Consider the following 13216-nt stretch of genomic DNA (forward strand, 5'->3'; position numbering starts at 1 on the left):
TCAATTAACCAGGTCTCCTCCAAGCGTTCTGGAACGGCGAGTCAAAACGTTCTCTCCCTAGCATCTTCCTCCGACTCACTGTTCTGACCTGGAGCAAGCCACTTAGGCCAACATTTTTAAACACGGGTTGCCTAAAGTTCGATCCATCTTTAAGCCACCCCCGGTGAGCATATGCACCTAAACGTACAGGGCAACGTGTAAAGAACTGAAAGGAAAATGCCAGTAGGCAGGCGAGTTGTATAAATGATCTGCAACCCAAACTACGGGGGTGAAGATTCTGTGGAGTAATGTTGCCACAAGTCACTGCACACCCCCTTCCTGTTCCCCCTGCAGGCTGGCTCCTTCTTTCTGGGCTCTCCGAGGTTTCATTGATGTGTAGGACCCTCTCCAGGGGGTGGCCTTTAAAAGTCATATTTTATTGGTGTGCTGTTTCCAAGACACTGCCTCGGTCTAGAATATTTCTACCAGATAGTGGCTAATGTTTTTTTCTAAGAAGTCTAATCCTGCAAGGTGCTGAGCACTGTAAATTCCTATGGAAGTAGGTGGGAGCGAAAATGCTCAGCACTATGGGGATTAGGCTGTACAGTCTCTCTCTCTCTAGCTCCTCTGCACATGGAACCGTCTGACATCCTGCCATGTATCCCACATGGTTTCGGTGGACCTAGTTCGTTTAAGGTTTTATAGTTATCCTACCCCAGGATTCACGTGTAGAGGGAAAGCAAAGAAGTTCCCCCTACCTCTATGTCATAGTACCCAAGGTCTCCTGACTCCCAGGCAGATGCTCCCCATAGGCCTTTGCACTTCCAATGTACTCCCCACGCATCCTCCCAGCCTCCTTATGAAGCAGGTAAATATGGAATCTTAGACCAAAGGTTCTCTACCTCTTTTGTTCTGAGGTCCCCCCAACAGGCTATAAAGAACTCCACGGCCCACCTGTGCCACAGTAACTGTTTTTCTGCATCTAAAAGCCAGGGCCGGCATTAGGGGGTAACAAGCAGGGCAATTGCCAGGGGCCCCATTGAAGCTACATTGCTCAGGCTTCAGCTTCAGCCCTTGGTGACGGGGCTCAGGGCCCCGGGCTTCAGCCCCATGCGGTGGGGCTTTGGCTTTCTGCCCTGGGCCCCAGCGAGTCTAATGCTGGCCCTCCTTGGAGGCCCCCCTGACCCCTACTCAAGGCCCCCTAGGGGGCCCCGGACTCCTGGTTGAGAACTACTGTCTTAGACCCACTTCCCTGATGGCGAAACGTGAAGCACAGCAAGGGGATGGGGGTTGGGATGGTCCAGCAGCCAGTCAGTGGGAGAGCTGGGAGTGGAACCTAGGAGTCCTGACTTACAGCCAGAGGATATGCTGCCTTCCCCGCTCCTTCCTCCGACCAATGACTCGATGGGGAGGAAGATACGCTTATGTACCCACAGCAAACTGCAGAGTAACTCCTCCTTGAGATGAGACACGATACAGATTTCTGATCTGCCAGAAGATCATTTCCAGGCGATGCTTCACACTGCAGTGAGAGAGGAAAAAAAGCTTAGCGTGGGTGTTTTGTATGGGAGTCCGTTGTGCAGCTCAACTGCAGCTCCCTGTAACCCACTTGGCTGTGAGATCATTTATCTTTAGACGCTATTTCTGCCTTCTTCACCATGGTTCACAGGCGAGAGCAAAGCAAAGGCTGCCATCATTGTTCTGTTCCTTCCTAAGTAAGGTCCTGCATTTCCCTATCATCTTTTACCCCACCAGATCCCATAGCAGAGAGGGCTCACCTCATCAACCACTGCAGTGCAGCCCCTCCTGCTCCTGGGAATGGAACAGGGGCAGGCAGCTGTTTCACAGAGCACAGCTCTTTAGGACAGGAAGTAAAGAATAACACACCTAGTTGAAATTGCAGGAGGAACTTAAATAGGCAAAAGGCAGCTGCCTGAGCTGGAATTTGGTCAAGACACCAGTCAGCACTTTTATTTTTACCAGTAGCACCATGGGATCTTTAATGTTCACCAGCCCCACTTGGTATTTGTCCACAAGTGGGTCCTTCAACTCTTTATCTCAAATATCTGCTTTTTAACTGAATTTCATCACTACAAAATGTATCACGGGCGGGGATCTCTCTCCACCTCCCTTTCAGTCATAGGCATTTTGTTGCTGTTCACTGAATGCCCGCAGGCTTTGTCTGGGCCTAGACTAGAGAACTGTTTGTCAGTCACCTCTCTTCCCAGCTCGCTGCAGGCTGCCACGCAGACGTGTAACCCAAAAATGATACCCTGTCGCTCTAGGGCATCTTCCTACATTGGCACACAGGTCCCCTGTCCAGATAGGCACGTTTCTCCCTGGGCACATGCCCCCCTGTCCAGATGAGCATCCTTCCCCATGCCCTGGGCGTAGGCCCCCTCCGTCCAGATGTGCGGGCCTCCACCCCCATCCAGATGTGCAGCCTCCTCCTCCAAGCCCTGGGCACCTGCCCTCCCAGCCAGATGTGCCTCCTTCCCCAGGCCCTGGGTGTAGGCCCCCTCCGATCAGATGGGAGGGCCTCCGCCCCCATCCAGATGTGCATCCTCCTCCTCCAAGCCCTGGGCACCTGCCCTCCCAGCCAGATGTGCCTCCTTCCCCAGGCCCTGGGCGTAGGCCCCCCCTCCGTCCAGATGTGCGGGCCTCCGCCCCGCACAGGGGCGCCCGCCCCGCCGGCAGAAATCAGCGCCCCGCCCGTGCCGCGCAGCTCCTGCCCGCGCGGCGCTGGGGGGCGGGGCACCGGCTCGCGCGGCTCCCCCGTCACGTGACGGGGGCAGAGGCTTGCAGAGTCCGGAAGCGGAAGCGAGGGGCGCCGGCCGGGGGGAGGGCCGGTTGCTGTGGTAACGCGGCGCGGCCGTGGCCATGGGGGAGCCGCTGGGCCAGCCGAGCCTCGAGAACTCGTACAGCCTGCGGCCGGCCTTCCAGCACAAGTGAGCGGCCGCGGCCGGCTGGGAGGGCCCTGGTTTGGGGGATGGAGTGGGGTGGCTGGGGGGACGGGGAGCAGTGAGGTGCTGAGGGATGGAGTGGGGGACCCTGGGGGGTGGGGGGAGGTGTTGGGAGATGGAGTAGGGTGGCTGGGGGGGGACGGGGAGCAGTGAGGTGTTGCGGGATGGAGTGGGGGACCCTGGGGGGTGGGGAGGTGTTGGAGAGGGGTGGCTGGGGGGAGGTGTTGGGAGATGGAGTGGGGGGGCTGGGGGGGACCGGGAGCAGTGAGGGCCCTGGGGGGTGTTGAGGGATGGAGTGGGGGACCCTGGGGGGTGGGGAGGTGTTGGGAGATGGAGTGGGGGGGCTGGGGGGGGACGGGGAGCAGTGAGGTGTTGAGGGATGGAGTGGGGAACCCTGGGGGGTGGGGAGGTGTTGGAGAGGGGTGGCTGGGGGGAGGTGTTGGGAGATGGAGTGGGGTGGCTGGGGGGGGATGGGGAGCAGTGAGGTGTTGAGGGATGGAGTGGGGAACCCTGGGGGGTGGGGAGATGTTGGAGTGGGGTGGCTGGGGGGACCCTGGAGGGTGGGGAGTAGCAAGGGCCTGGGGAGGGGGGTGGAATCAAGGTTCTGGCTCACAAACCTCCAGTCTTGCCCCATCCCTCCTCCCCCCGCCAACTCCCTGAACACTGTTTTTTGTGAGGTCCAGAGGAAAGGTGGCCATTGCCCCCCAGTCGCTGTCCCCTCAATACTGTGTGGGGAAGGGAAGGTGGGTGTGGACAGTTACCCTTCTCATCTATGCTTGGAGGTATGTGTAACAGGGTTGGCACCCACCTCTCAGGAGTGCCCCCTTCTGGTTGGGCATCTTGGCATTTTTTAGGTCAGGAGCCCCCTTTCTGTGGTTCTCAAGCACTCAGCCCTCCGGCCATGTGACACTGTCTGCCCGTTAACCAGCACACACCCCTTCTTGGGTATACAGTCCACAGAGACCTAGCTCAGTACCCCTCTGGTGGTCTCTCTCTAGCCCTCCTTTGGCTTTAGCCTTTAAATAGTCCGGCCCTGGTATGGGGCCATATTCCCAGGGCTTCCTCCCTGGAGACACTAGCTTTCTGTAGCCCTCCTCAGGCTCAGTCCCTAGCAGCCAGCCAGGAGCCCCCCAAGTCCCTGCCAGCAGACTTGGCTGTCCATAGTTCTGCTGTTCTTCCAGGCCTCCAGTCCTTTCTTCTCCTGCTCCATGCAGCAACTAACTACTGCTCTGCTCTGCAGCCCTTCTTATATGGCCCTCCTGGGCCCTGATTGGTTGCTTCCCCTGCAGCCACTCTAAGCTGCTTGGAGGCCTCTCTACTCTCCTTTCCTGGGATGGGTGTGGCAGAACCTTGAGGCCTCCAGCAGGGGGCCTTTGGGCCTAGTCCACCCTATCACAGTATAACTATGATCCAGTATTAGATTTTATTTGCCCATCTACCTGACTAGAATGTAGAGCTGGTGGGTGTGTACAGTTTTGCAAGGTTGGTTAACTAGCTTCCACTTTTGCTGCTCTTTTCATGCATTTCCACTTGCCGAGAATGAAAGGTGAATTTTTCCAACATAGCTACATTTCATCCTGTACTGTGAACTTTCTGAGATTTAGGATTTTTTTCCCCTGTTAGATTCCGATCTTCTGCAGTAAAAGAGTGCATCCATGCGATACTGAAAGAGAATCTAGCCAATGTGCAATACAACCCAGAGGAAACGCCAGGGCTCACACGGTCCTTATCAGAGACAATTAAAGATAGACTGAAAGGTAATGAGGATTGGTGGGGAAACTGCCTCTTTCCTTACTGAATTTGTTCCTTTCTTTTGCAAGTATTGATTCTCTCCTCTGTTCTTTAAAACTCCTCGTTCACTGATGACTGACCACAACTCTATATTATTTAATAAACTAGTATATATGTACATGGTGCTTTACAACTTGGTCTCAGTCTTGAGGCTCTTAACATTTAATTCAGACAAATCTGATTACATACAGACGCACTGGTGAGAGAGATCAGCTTAGGAAGTATCATGGAAGAAGTAGAATGCATGGAGCATGGGTAGCATGGAAGAAGGGGCATAACTGAGAGTTGGAGAGCGAGACCGGGACCTGATTCTGACCTCACTTCCATAAATGGAATCACTCCTGGTTTAGCCTGATGTAAATGAGATCAGAATCAGGTCCAAAGGGACCACACTGGGGATCAGACTCATTGGGAGCAGCTGAGGGAAAGGTAAGAGACTAGGGAACAAGAGGCTGTGGGTCATGACATCATCATGTACTGATGGCATGTTGCAGCATAGCAGTGTTGTTTCAGAACATTGCTTTGCATGTTTTCGATTCCAGAAGTTATTTCAGGACCCATTAAATGTTCCCCACGTCCAATTCTGGAATAACAACACAGATGAGTGTCAGCATTATCATTTTGGGAATAGGGTTGTACTCTCTCTGCTGTCTGCCTTTGCAGCAAGAGAACCAAAATATCATGAGTTCCTGCATTAATAGTGTGTTTTAGATCTCCCTTACAGAGATGCTAATTTTAAAATAGATTATGTAGCATATGTCGTCTGAGCTATACCCAGGACCTGATTTCAGTGCTTTATAAAGATATACATGGTGCCCTGAGGCAGGAGTGGCCCAATACAGCCCACAGGATTTTGCCTGACTTCTGTGTCTGCTGTCATCTTGAATAAGGAATGACACTGTGAGCACTACCAGATCTAGCATGTCACACTGCATCTTGCAGCGGAGATACAAATGGAGTGTAGCATGCTGGAGTCTTGCCTTATTGAAGATAGAGGCAGTGTTCTATTTTAAGCAAATTTGTTTTGGCTCTTGCATTTCTGGCGAGTTGCCAGTTTCACCCCCTCTACCAAATTGGTATCACCTATACCCTGACGGTATCTATTTGCTGTTCTTTTGGAATAGAACCAGACAGCTTTGTAGTCATGTAGCTCAGATCTGTGCATGCTCTTAAGAGGCCTCTACTACTAAAACAGGAATGTTAAAGATACGAGTAATACATGGCAGAAACAGCAATCAATTTCCTCAAGATCAGAACAATTTTAAAATAATTCAGATGACTTGAAACTTCTGGGTTTCATGTAACAGCCTCGCTTCTACTCTGACCCTTTTGTTTTCATGGGATTTTTTTTTTTAACCCTGGAAAGTTGTCTAATTGGCATGGTTGGTGTTTGTTGTATCTGTTTGAGAGGTTTTTCCTCTCCCTAGCCTGTGTTTCAAAGGTGCTGAGCACCTGCAACTCCCATTTATTTGAATCAGATTCTGGTGCTCAGCACTTATGAAAGTGAGGCCATTAGGCAGCTTATCTACTGTACATAGCATTCATTTCGCTGCCCATTGGAAACTAAGAGTTTCTAGTTACAAAATAAATAGCTCTCTCCCGGTGTCCTGTCTGACTATAATAAAATTCTGTACTCTTCCATTTTGAAACTGTTCATTTTTCTCCCTCTTACTCTGCAGCAGAGGGATTTCACCGATATAAAATGGTGGTGCAGGTTGTGATTGGAGAACAGAGAGGTGAAGGAGTGAAGTAAGTTTTGTGCATTTCAGGTGCCTTGCTTTTGTCATCCTCATCAAGAGTTAATACAGCAACACCCTTGCTCCTAACTCTCCGAGACAGGCAAGTGTTCTGCAGGAGGTCAGACTAGATAATCACTATGGTCCCTTCTGGACTTAAAATCTTTAAAACATAGCTCACGTCACAGAGTTCTCTCTGCTGTAGTTAGCAAAGAAAGGCTGTTCGTATCCTCTTGTTAGGCAGCAATTTACTAAAGGCCAGATTTTCAAAAGTGCCCACCTCCCATTTAGGTCCCCAAATAAGTATCTAGACTTTCAAAAGAGCTTAGCACGCAACATGTAGAATTCTCTTAAAAATCTGACCTCAATTGTGGGTGCTGAGCACTTGAAAATATGGCCCCAAATGCTGGTGATTAGAGAAGAATTCTTACATGTTGACATAGAAAGATTGTGGCTTCCACTAGTGCTGAGCTAAGAAAAGAACGTGTTGAACAACCCAGGAAGTAGGTAATCTGTATCTGCTGGGTTTGTCTTCAGTATCTGTGTGCTCCTCAATGAGATAAATGCAACAGATAAGGGTAATCAGATCTCATACCCTTTGTGTAAGCTGATTAGAGATCAGGAAAGAATATCTCTTCCCTGTGCGTTACCTCACGTACATTTGGCGAGATATAATGTGTGTGTGGTGGTCCCCTTCCTCTAAACCATCTCCATGCGGGCCACTGTCCGAGGCAGGATACCAAACTCGATGGACCAATGATGTAATCCAATCTGATGAATCCTGTGTTGTTGAGCTTGATGCAACAGCAACAGAACCGGGGGCCCAGGATGCCATGGCCCCCCCACTTCTTAATACGGGCGTAGTTTGGAGGGCAGTGGGGCGGTGCTGGCCGAAGGCTTGAAGTTTAGGGGGGCAGCACCACTGCAAAGTGCATCCCCTGCCGGTGCTGCTCCGCAGCTGCCCAAGGCTTCCAGTTTGGGGGGGCAATGCAACTCCCTACTCCCCAAACTACAGCCATGTTAAAAAGTGGGGGGCAGGGCCCCTGGGCCCCCCCCAGTTCCAGCACTAGTGACCCCCTCACTTCTACAAGGTTCTGGCGCCCTTAACTTGGTGTATAAACCATTGGAGGAAATTCTCTGGTCTGTTATGCAGGAGGATGGACTAGATTTATCATAATGGTTCCTTCTGGTCTTAAAACCTTAAGTGCTTTGCTATGGGGTATCAAGTTGGCCGGCCCTGAGCTCTTATTGACTCAGCTAGTGTCTGAGGTGGGGAAATTGCAAGTAATGCTCTCCCTAACTCTCTGAAAAACATCAACTTCATCCAGCACAGTCACATTCCCAAGTCCAAATGAGCTGGTTTTGTTCTTCAAAGGAAAACAACTCTTGGCTTTCAGGGAAAGTAGTGACCAGGTATTCATATCTCAGTTTACCCCCCCAGGTTGCCGTGTTAATGGCTTATCCCAATTCATTTGTTTAGCATGGCTGCGCGGTGTTTCTGGGATGCTGACACTGACAACTATGCCCAGGATGTTTTTATTAATGTGAGTATTTGCAATTTTTCCCGGGGAAAATTGAGTGAATCTGTTCTGTGTGTGTTTATAGAGAGAGAGATTCTGATCACAGAATGTGGACTTGATATATTAACCTCTAGGCCATTTGTTCGTACTAAGTACCAAGACAATACTGAAAACAAATACCAATAGTCAGCAGTGGAATTTGTATAGGCCCCAATTCAGCAGTCTGTCCCTATTCAGCAAAGCACTTGATGATGATACTACAGTACTTAGATCTTACATAGTGCTTTTCAGCCAAGATCTCAAAGCATTTCACAAAGGAGGTGGGTATTCTTAGCTCCATTTTACAGCTAGGGAAACTGTAGCACAGGGAGGTAAAGTTACCTAAGGCCATGTTTAATGCTTTGCTAGTCAGAGTACAGGACTGGAAACCAGGATATCCTGAGCTTTGCCACTGACTGTCCTCTGACCTTGAACTAGTCACTGAACTCCTCTGCAAAATGAAGATAATACTGGGGTGCTGAGAATTAATGTTTGTAAAGTATTGTGAAGAAGAAAAGCCCTGCTTACATTCTAAGTATTTAAGCAGTTAAAAGTGAATCAAATACCATAAGGATGTCTTCTGCAAAACTTGAACCTGTGTTATTTGTCATCTTTAACCATTTAGTGCAGCATCAGGATTTCTAAGTTTTTAGTGGATAATAAAATGACTTTAAAATAAAAGACAAAAACTTGGTATGCAAGTTGTTTTAGTCTGTTTTTTTTTTTTAAAACACTCTTAAGTTCTTGTCTAGATTTTCTTTATACCAAATTAAGGACATAACAAAAATATAATCTTTGAACTTTTAGTTGGGCTTCAATATGATCACTTGTTTCAGTGAGAGGAGTACACTTTTGTTAAAACTAATATGCTTCTCTATTGTTTTCTCAGGACAGTCTGTTCTGCGTGGTAGCTGCATTTGGCTGTTTCTATTACTGATGCCAGTGAAGACTGCAGAAAAGTACTACAGTAATTTTAGAGAGGAGTTAGTTTGTTTGGTTTTCTTCAATAATTTATACTAAGGAGGAGTGTACTCATGTTTTCTCAAAGTAGCAGACTTACAATTGTACAAAGCCTGCTCACTGTATCTCTGTAATACACTGATGTGTCCACAACTTCCTCTTCTTTCCTGCTTGTATAAATATAGCTTTGTAGCATGTTGTTATTCTTTTGTCTTTTTAATCATCCTTCCTGCTTTGTGCAAAATGGATTTATTAACTCCTAGGAGCCAGATATAGTGCCTTAAAAGGACTAGATTGCTTTTATTAGTAGTGACTTGTTTCCATAATGTAATAAATATTTATGATCAATGTAATATAATAAATACAAATGTATATATTATACCTTTTCCCAGCTTTGTCCATACCTATGTGTCTGATCTTGTCTCTTCTAGCACTAGCATCTGCTCCCTCCACTCCACCAAATATGCCAGCCTTGAATGTTCATATAGCTGCTTCTCCCACAAATGTCTCCATGTTTCCTGCCATGGCTAGAATGCCCTCCTTCAGCTAGGCCAGAAGGCTACTACTCTGTCCTCTTGTAAATCCCTCCTCAAGACCACCTATGGCTGTGATGCTTATAAGAAAGAAACCTTGGTTCAATCTAGCTAACGTTAATTGGCCAGTTGGGGAGAGCTGATATTTAGGAAGAAAAACAATTTAAATGATTCAGAGCCATTAAGTCGGACTCATTATTAGGCTGTGTGACTAATGATTCTATGACCATTACCCTCATCCTTCCTTCCTGTCATTTGCTAAACTCACTGGTTGCGTCTTGTTTCACATTAGGCCCAGATCCTGCAAAAACTGACAGCTCACATGCTTAACTTTAGCATGTGAGTTGTCTCATTGCCAAGTTAAGCATGTGCTTAAGTGGTTGCAGGATCGTGGCCTCAGTTTCTAAGCGCTATGAGGCAGGGACCCAGTCTACTTATTTGTCCATGCAGAGCTCATCACAGTAGGACTCCAATGCTGAGTGGGATCGCTGGATGCTACCACAGTATAAATTAGCAAACAAAAACTACGTTTAGTGACAGTTAAGGTTGCAGCAGGGCACATCCCTCCATCCCAACCCTTAAAAACATGGAAATTAAGGGAAAGACGTGTGCATTCCTTTCCACCTTCACATCACCTGCAACAGCAGAGCTAACACACTCAAGTGCGCCATAACACTTCACTCCCATCTCCACCAGCTACCCACAAGCCATACGTACCCTGGCTGCATCCAACTTGAACTCTGCTACAAAACCTCGGCAGTGACCTCATATGCTTTTTATGTATCAACCAATCAGCACATCTGACTGTCACCCATTCATGCATTTGGGAATTTATTTTGCTTTAACGCTGCAAGTTGGCTGAAGTTGAGGTACAAAGAAAAGTGAGACAATCCAGTGAAAAGGGACCAGGAGGGGTGATTTTTAAACTCTTATTCTTTCTATACCAATTCATTTTTCACCAAACCACTGTGAAAAATCAGATTTCTCATGAAAATGGGATTTTTACAAACAAAAGGGTTAACGCTCCTGTCAAATTGAACTCCGTAACACAACCCTACTATAATCTACCCAAGCTAACTGATGGTATCTTCCCCCTTTTTCAAGAAAAATGTAACAGCTCGTGCTCTAGAGAAAACTTGTATTAGCACAAATCATACTGCAATACAGTACTTTGCCCCAACTATGCTAGTTGCCTAGATGAAGTGAGCTGTAGCTCACGAAAGCTTATGCTCAAATAAATTGGTTAGTCTCTAAGGTGCCACAAGTACTCCTGTTCTTTTTGCGGATACAGACTAACACGGCTGCTACTCTGAAACCTAGATAAGTTAATGTACAAGTTGTGATGCAGCATCCTTCCATTTTTAGGTTTGGTTTTGATGGCTAATAGAATCCATTAACACACAAAGGGTCTCCCAGGCCTTAAGGCAAAGCAATGTGCTTCCAGCCCCAAGGCAGACATTTGGGTGTAATATGAAGACCTAGTGCATGTGGTTGTCTCCCTCTAGTGGCTGGCCCCAGCCATGGTAAGAACCTGTCATTTCCTGACACAGTCCTCCATAAATGAGCTATGTTTCCCCCTTGTGGATCTCCGAGGCCCCACAGCACTATTGCCTGGGGATCCTGCCCCACACCAAGCCCCGCCCCTCACTTCCAACCCCCTTCTTCCAGCAATGCAACTACTGCAGCTCCCTTTGTTTTAAATCTTGTCTCTCTTCCTTCCTTCTGGTGGATCACTGAGGTTTTAATCCCTCTCACCCTTCCGGCACGGCCCCACCTTGTCAGGCTTCTTCTGCACCCTCAGAATGGCAGATCGGCCGCGAAAGCACCACAGCAAATCCAAAAGGTGCTCAGTGTGTGAGGCTCCCTTTCCAGGAACATCAGAGGGAGAACTGTGTCCTATGTGCTGCCAGCCCGCCTCCCCCTTCTCTGTCACAGGGTTGGGCTTTGAGTCAAAGTGGCGTGATGGGGCCGTATCTCCTGCACGTAGCCAGGACTCCACCGGGGAGCCGTGGGACTCACAGGAGGAGGAAACTCCTCCACCATTGCCACGCTGGGTAAGTTAAGCAAAGCCCCCTCTTATGAAGGGAAGGAGTTTCACAGGCTCCTACCCCAGTTCCTCAGGCAGGTGCTTTCCTTCCTGATCTCAAAGCCCTCACATCAGTTCACCAAGATTTTCCATCTACTTCAAAGATGATGCTCCTGCCAACTGCCTACATGATCAGGGCCTCAACAGACGCTCTGCAGTTTGTTGTGAGTAACTGATATGTGCCACACCTCGCCTGTGTGTGATATGCTACAATTGCTAAGAATCAGACACTGATTAAAATGCTGGAGCTGGGTTTATGTTGCAGTGGGTGCAGAGCTTGAAACACACTCTTGTCCATGCAGCCCCGTGCTGATATTAAATATGCAAACAGCACACCTCATGAGGGACCCAGGTTGGCAAACAAACCTAGTAGGTGGCTCAGCACTCACAGGAAACCCTACAATAACAAACATGGTCAACCTGTGGAACTCATTGCCAGGGGATATTGTGAAGGCCAAAAGTATAATTGGGTTCAAAAAAGAATTAGGTAAGTTCATGGAGGATAGGTCTGCCGAGGGCTATTAGCCAAGATGGTCAGGAATGCAAACCCTAAGCCCTTAGATGTTCCTAAGCCCCTGACTGCCAGAAGTTGGGACAGGATGACAGGGGATGGGTCTCTAGATAATTTCCCTGTTCTGTCCATTTTCTCTGAAGCATCTGGCCCCGGGCACTGTCAGAGGCGGGATACTGGGCTAGATGGACCACTGATCTGACCCAGTACGGCCGTTCCTATGATGCACATGACCCAGTGCTGAGGACTAACTCTGCCATAACAGACTCAGCCTGGGCATCTCGCGGTCGTGAGCGTGACCCTCTGCTCTGATCGGTGGCCTGCACAGCCTGAGAATTAACGAGTGAATCTAAAATGTGCGAGGGGACGTGGGGCTGGACTACTAACAACCCTAAGATAACAAACCTTCTCTGCTGAGCCTGGAGGCCACCGGGAAACCCTTTTGTAAAACTGGGCCCCTCGACCTCCCCACGATGATAAACATGGAACCCATCGGCAACCCTACAATAACAAACCCCCTGCGCAGGGCCTGCGGCCCATCCGTGATCCTCCTACAGCAAACCCGGCTCCCCTGGCCCTGGGTTTGCAGCGACCCCACAACACCCAATGCGGGGCCCACGGGCAACGCTTCCCCAGCAACTTGGCACGTCAGGGGTCCACGGGCGACCCTACAATAACAAGCGCAGGGCACTGACCCGGGGCCGCCAGGGACCCTACAAAAACAAGAGACCCAGCCGCCCTGCAGCCCTACGACAACCAGCCCGGCGCCACCGGGCGACCCCACCACAACAAGCCCGGCCGGCCCGGGGGTTGCCCGGAACGCCGGTGCCGGCTGCGGTTTCCCGGGGGCCCCGCTGGAGCCGCGCGCGCGGCTGGTCCCTTCCCGTGCGGTCCGGCCCGACACGCAGCGTCCGGGGCAGCCGCCCCGCTGGCGAGCGAGGGAGCCGGGAGCGGCCGCGCCCAGCCCCGCCTCGGCCGGCGAGGGAGCGCGGAGCGGCCTGGCAGGTCGGAGCGGGGGGGCCCGAGGGGGGCAGTGTCTGCGGGGCGCTGCCGGGGGAGCTGGTTCTGGGGGGGGGCGCTGCCGGGGGGGGGCATTGA

At 49.9% G+C, this 13216-nt stretch overlaps 2 protein-coding genes across 4 annotated transcripts in view; both read left to right on the forward strand.

Annotated features, from left to right (window-relative positions):
• The first annotated feature begins 2786 nt into the window (after window positions 1-2786).
• Window positions 2787-9282, forward strand: DYNLT2B (dynein light chain Tctex-type 2B). 2 transcript variants are annotated; one of them, XM_074962870.1, is made up of 5 exons: window positions 2787-2927; window positions 4566-4699; window positions 6413-6482; window positions 7950-8013; window positions 8918-9282. In XM_074962870.1, exons 1-5 carry the CDS (start codon window positions 2860-2862, stop codon window positions 8963-8965), a joined length of 384 nt encoding a protein of 127 aa, XP_074818971.1. In that variant the 5' UTR covers window positions 2787-2859; the 3' UTR covers window positions 8966-9282. The 2 variants fall into 2 exon arrangements, with proteins under 2 accessions (XP_074818971.1, XP_074818972.1); XM_074962871.1 differs by lacking the exon at window positions 8918-9282 and having other exon boundaries at window positions 7898-7967.
• A 3750-nt stretch (window positions 9283-13032) lies between these two features.
• Window positions 13033-13216, forward strand: part of PCYT1A (phosphate cytidylyltransferase 1A, choline) — a 29679-nt gene continuing 29495 nt past the window's right edge. For both annotated transcript variants that reach the window (XM_074963371.1, XM_074963372.1), the window contains exon 1: window positions 13033-13123. The gene's annotated coding sequence lies outside the window, so the exon portion shown is untranslated. The remainder of the gene's footprint in view (window positions 13124-13216) is intronic.

This window comes from Natator depressus, chromosome 9 (assembly GCF_965152275.1).
Source record: "Natator depressus isolate rNatDep1 chromosome 9, rNatDep2.hap1, whole genome shotgun sequence".
NCBI lineage: Eukaryota > Metazoa > Chordata > Testudines > Cheloniidae > Natator > Natator depressus.

Bases quoted from the DNA above. Each gene is read 5' to 3' on its own strand.
- DYNLT2B (XM_074962870.1), top strand. From the start codon at position 2,860: ATGGGGGAGCCGCTGGGCCAGCCGAGCCTCGAGAACTCGTACAGCCTG. The intron at 2,928-4,565 runs GTGAGCGGCCGC...TTCCCCTGTTAG, and splicing joins CGGCCGGCCTTCCAGCACAA to ATTCCGATCTTCTGCAGTAA. The intron at 8,014-8,917 runs GTGAGTATTTGC...TTGTTTTCTCAG, and splicing joins CCCAGGATGTTTTTATTAAT to GACAGTCTGTTCTGCGTGGT.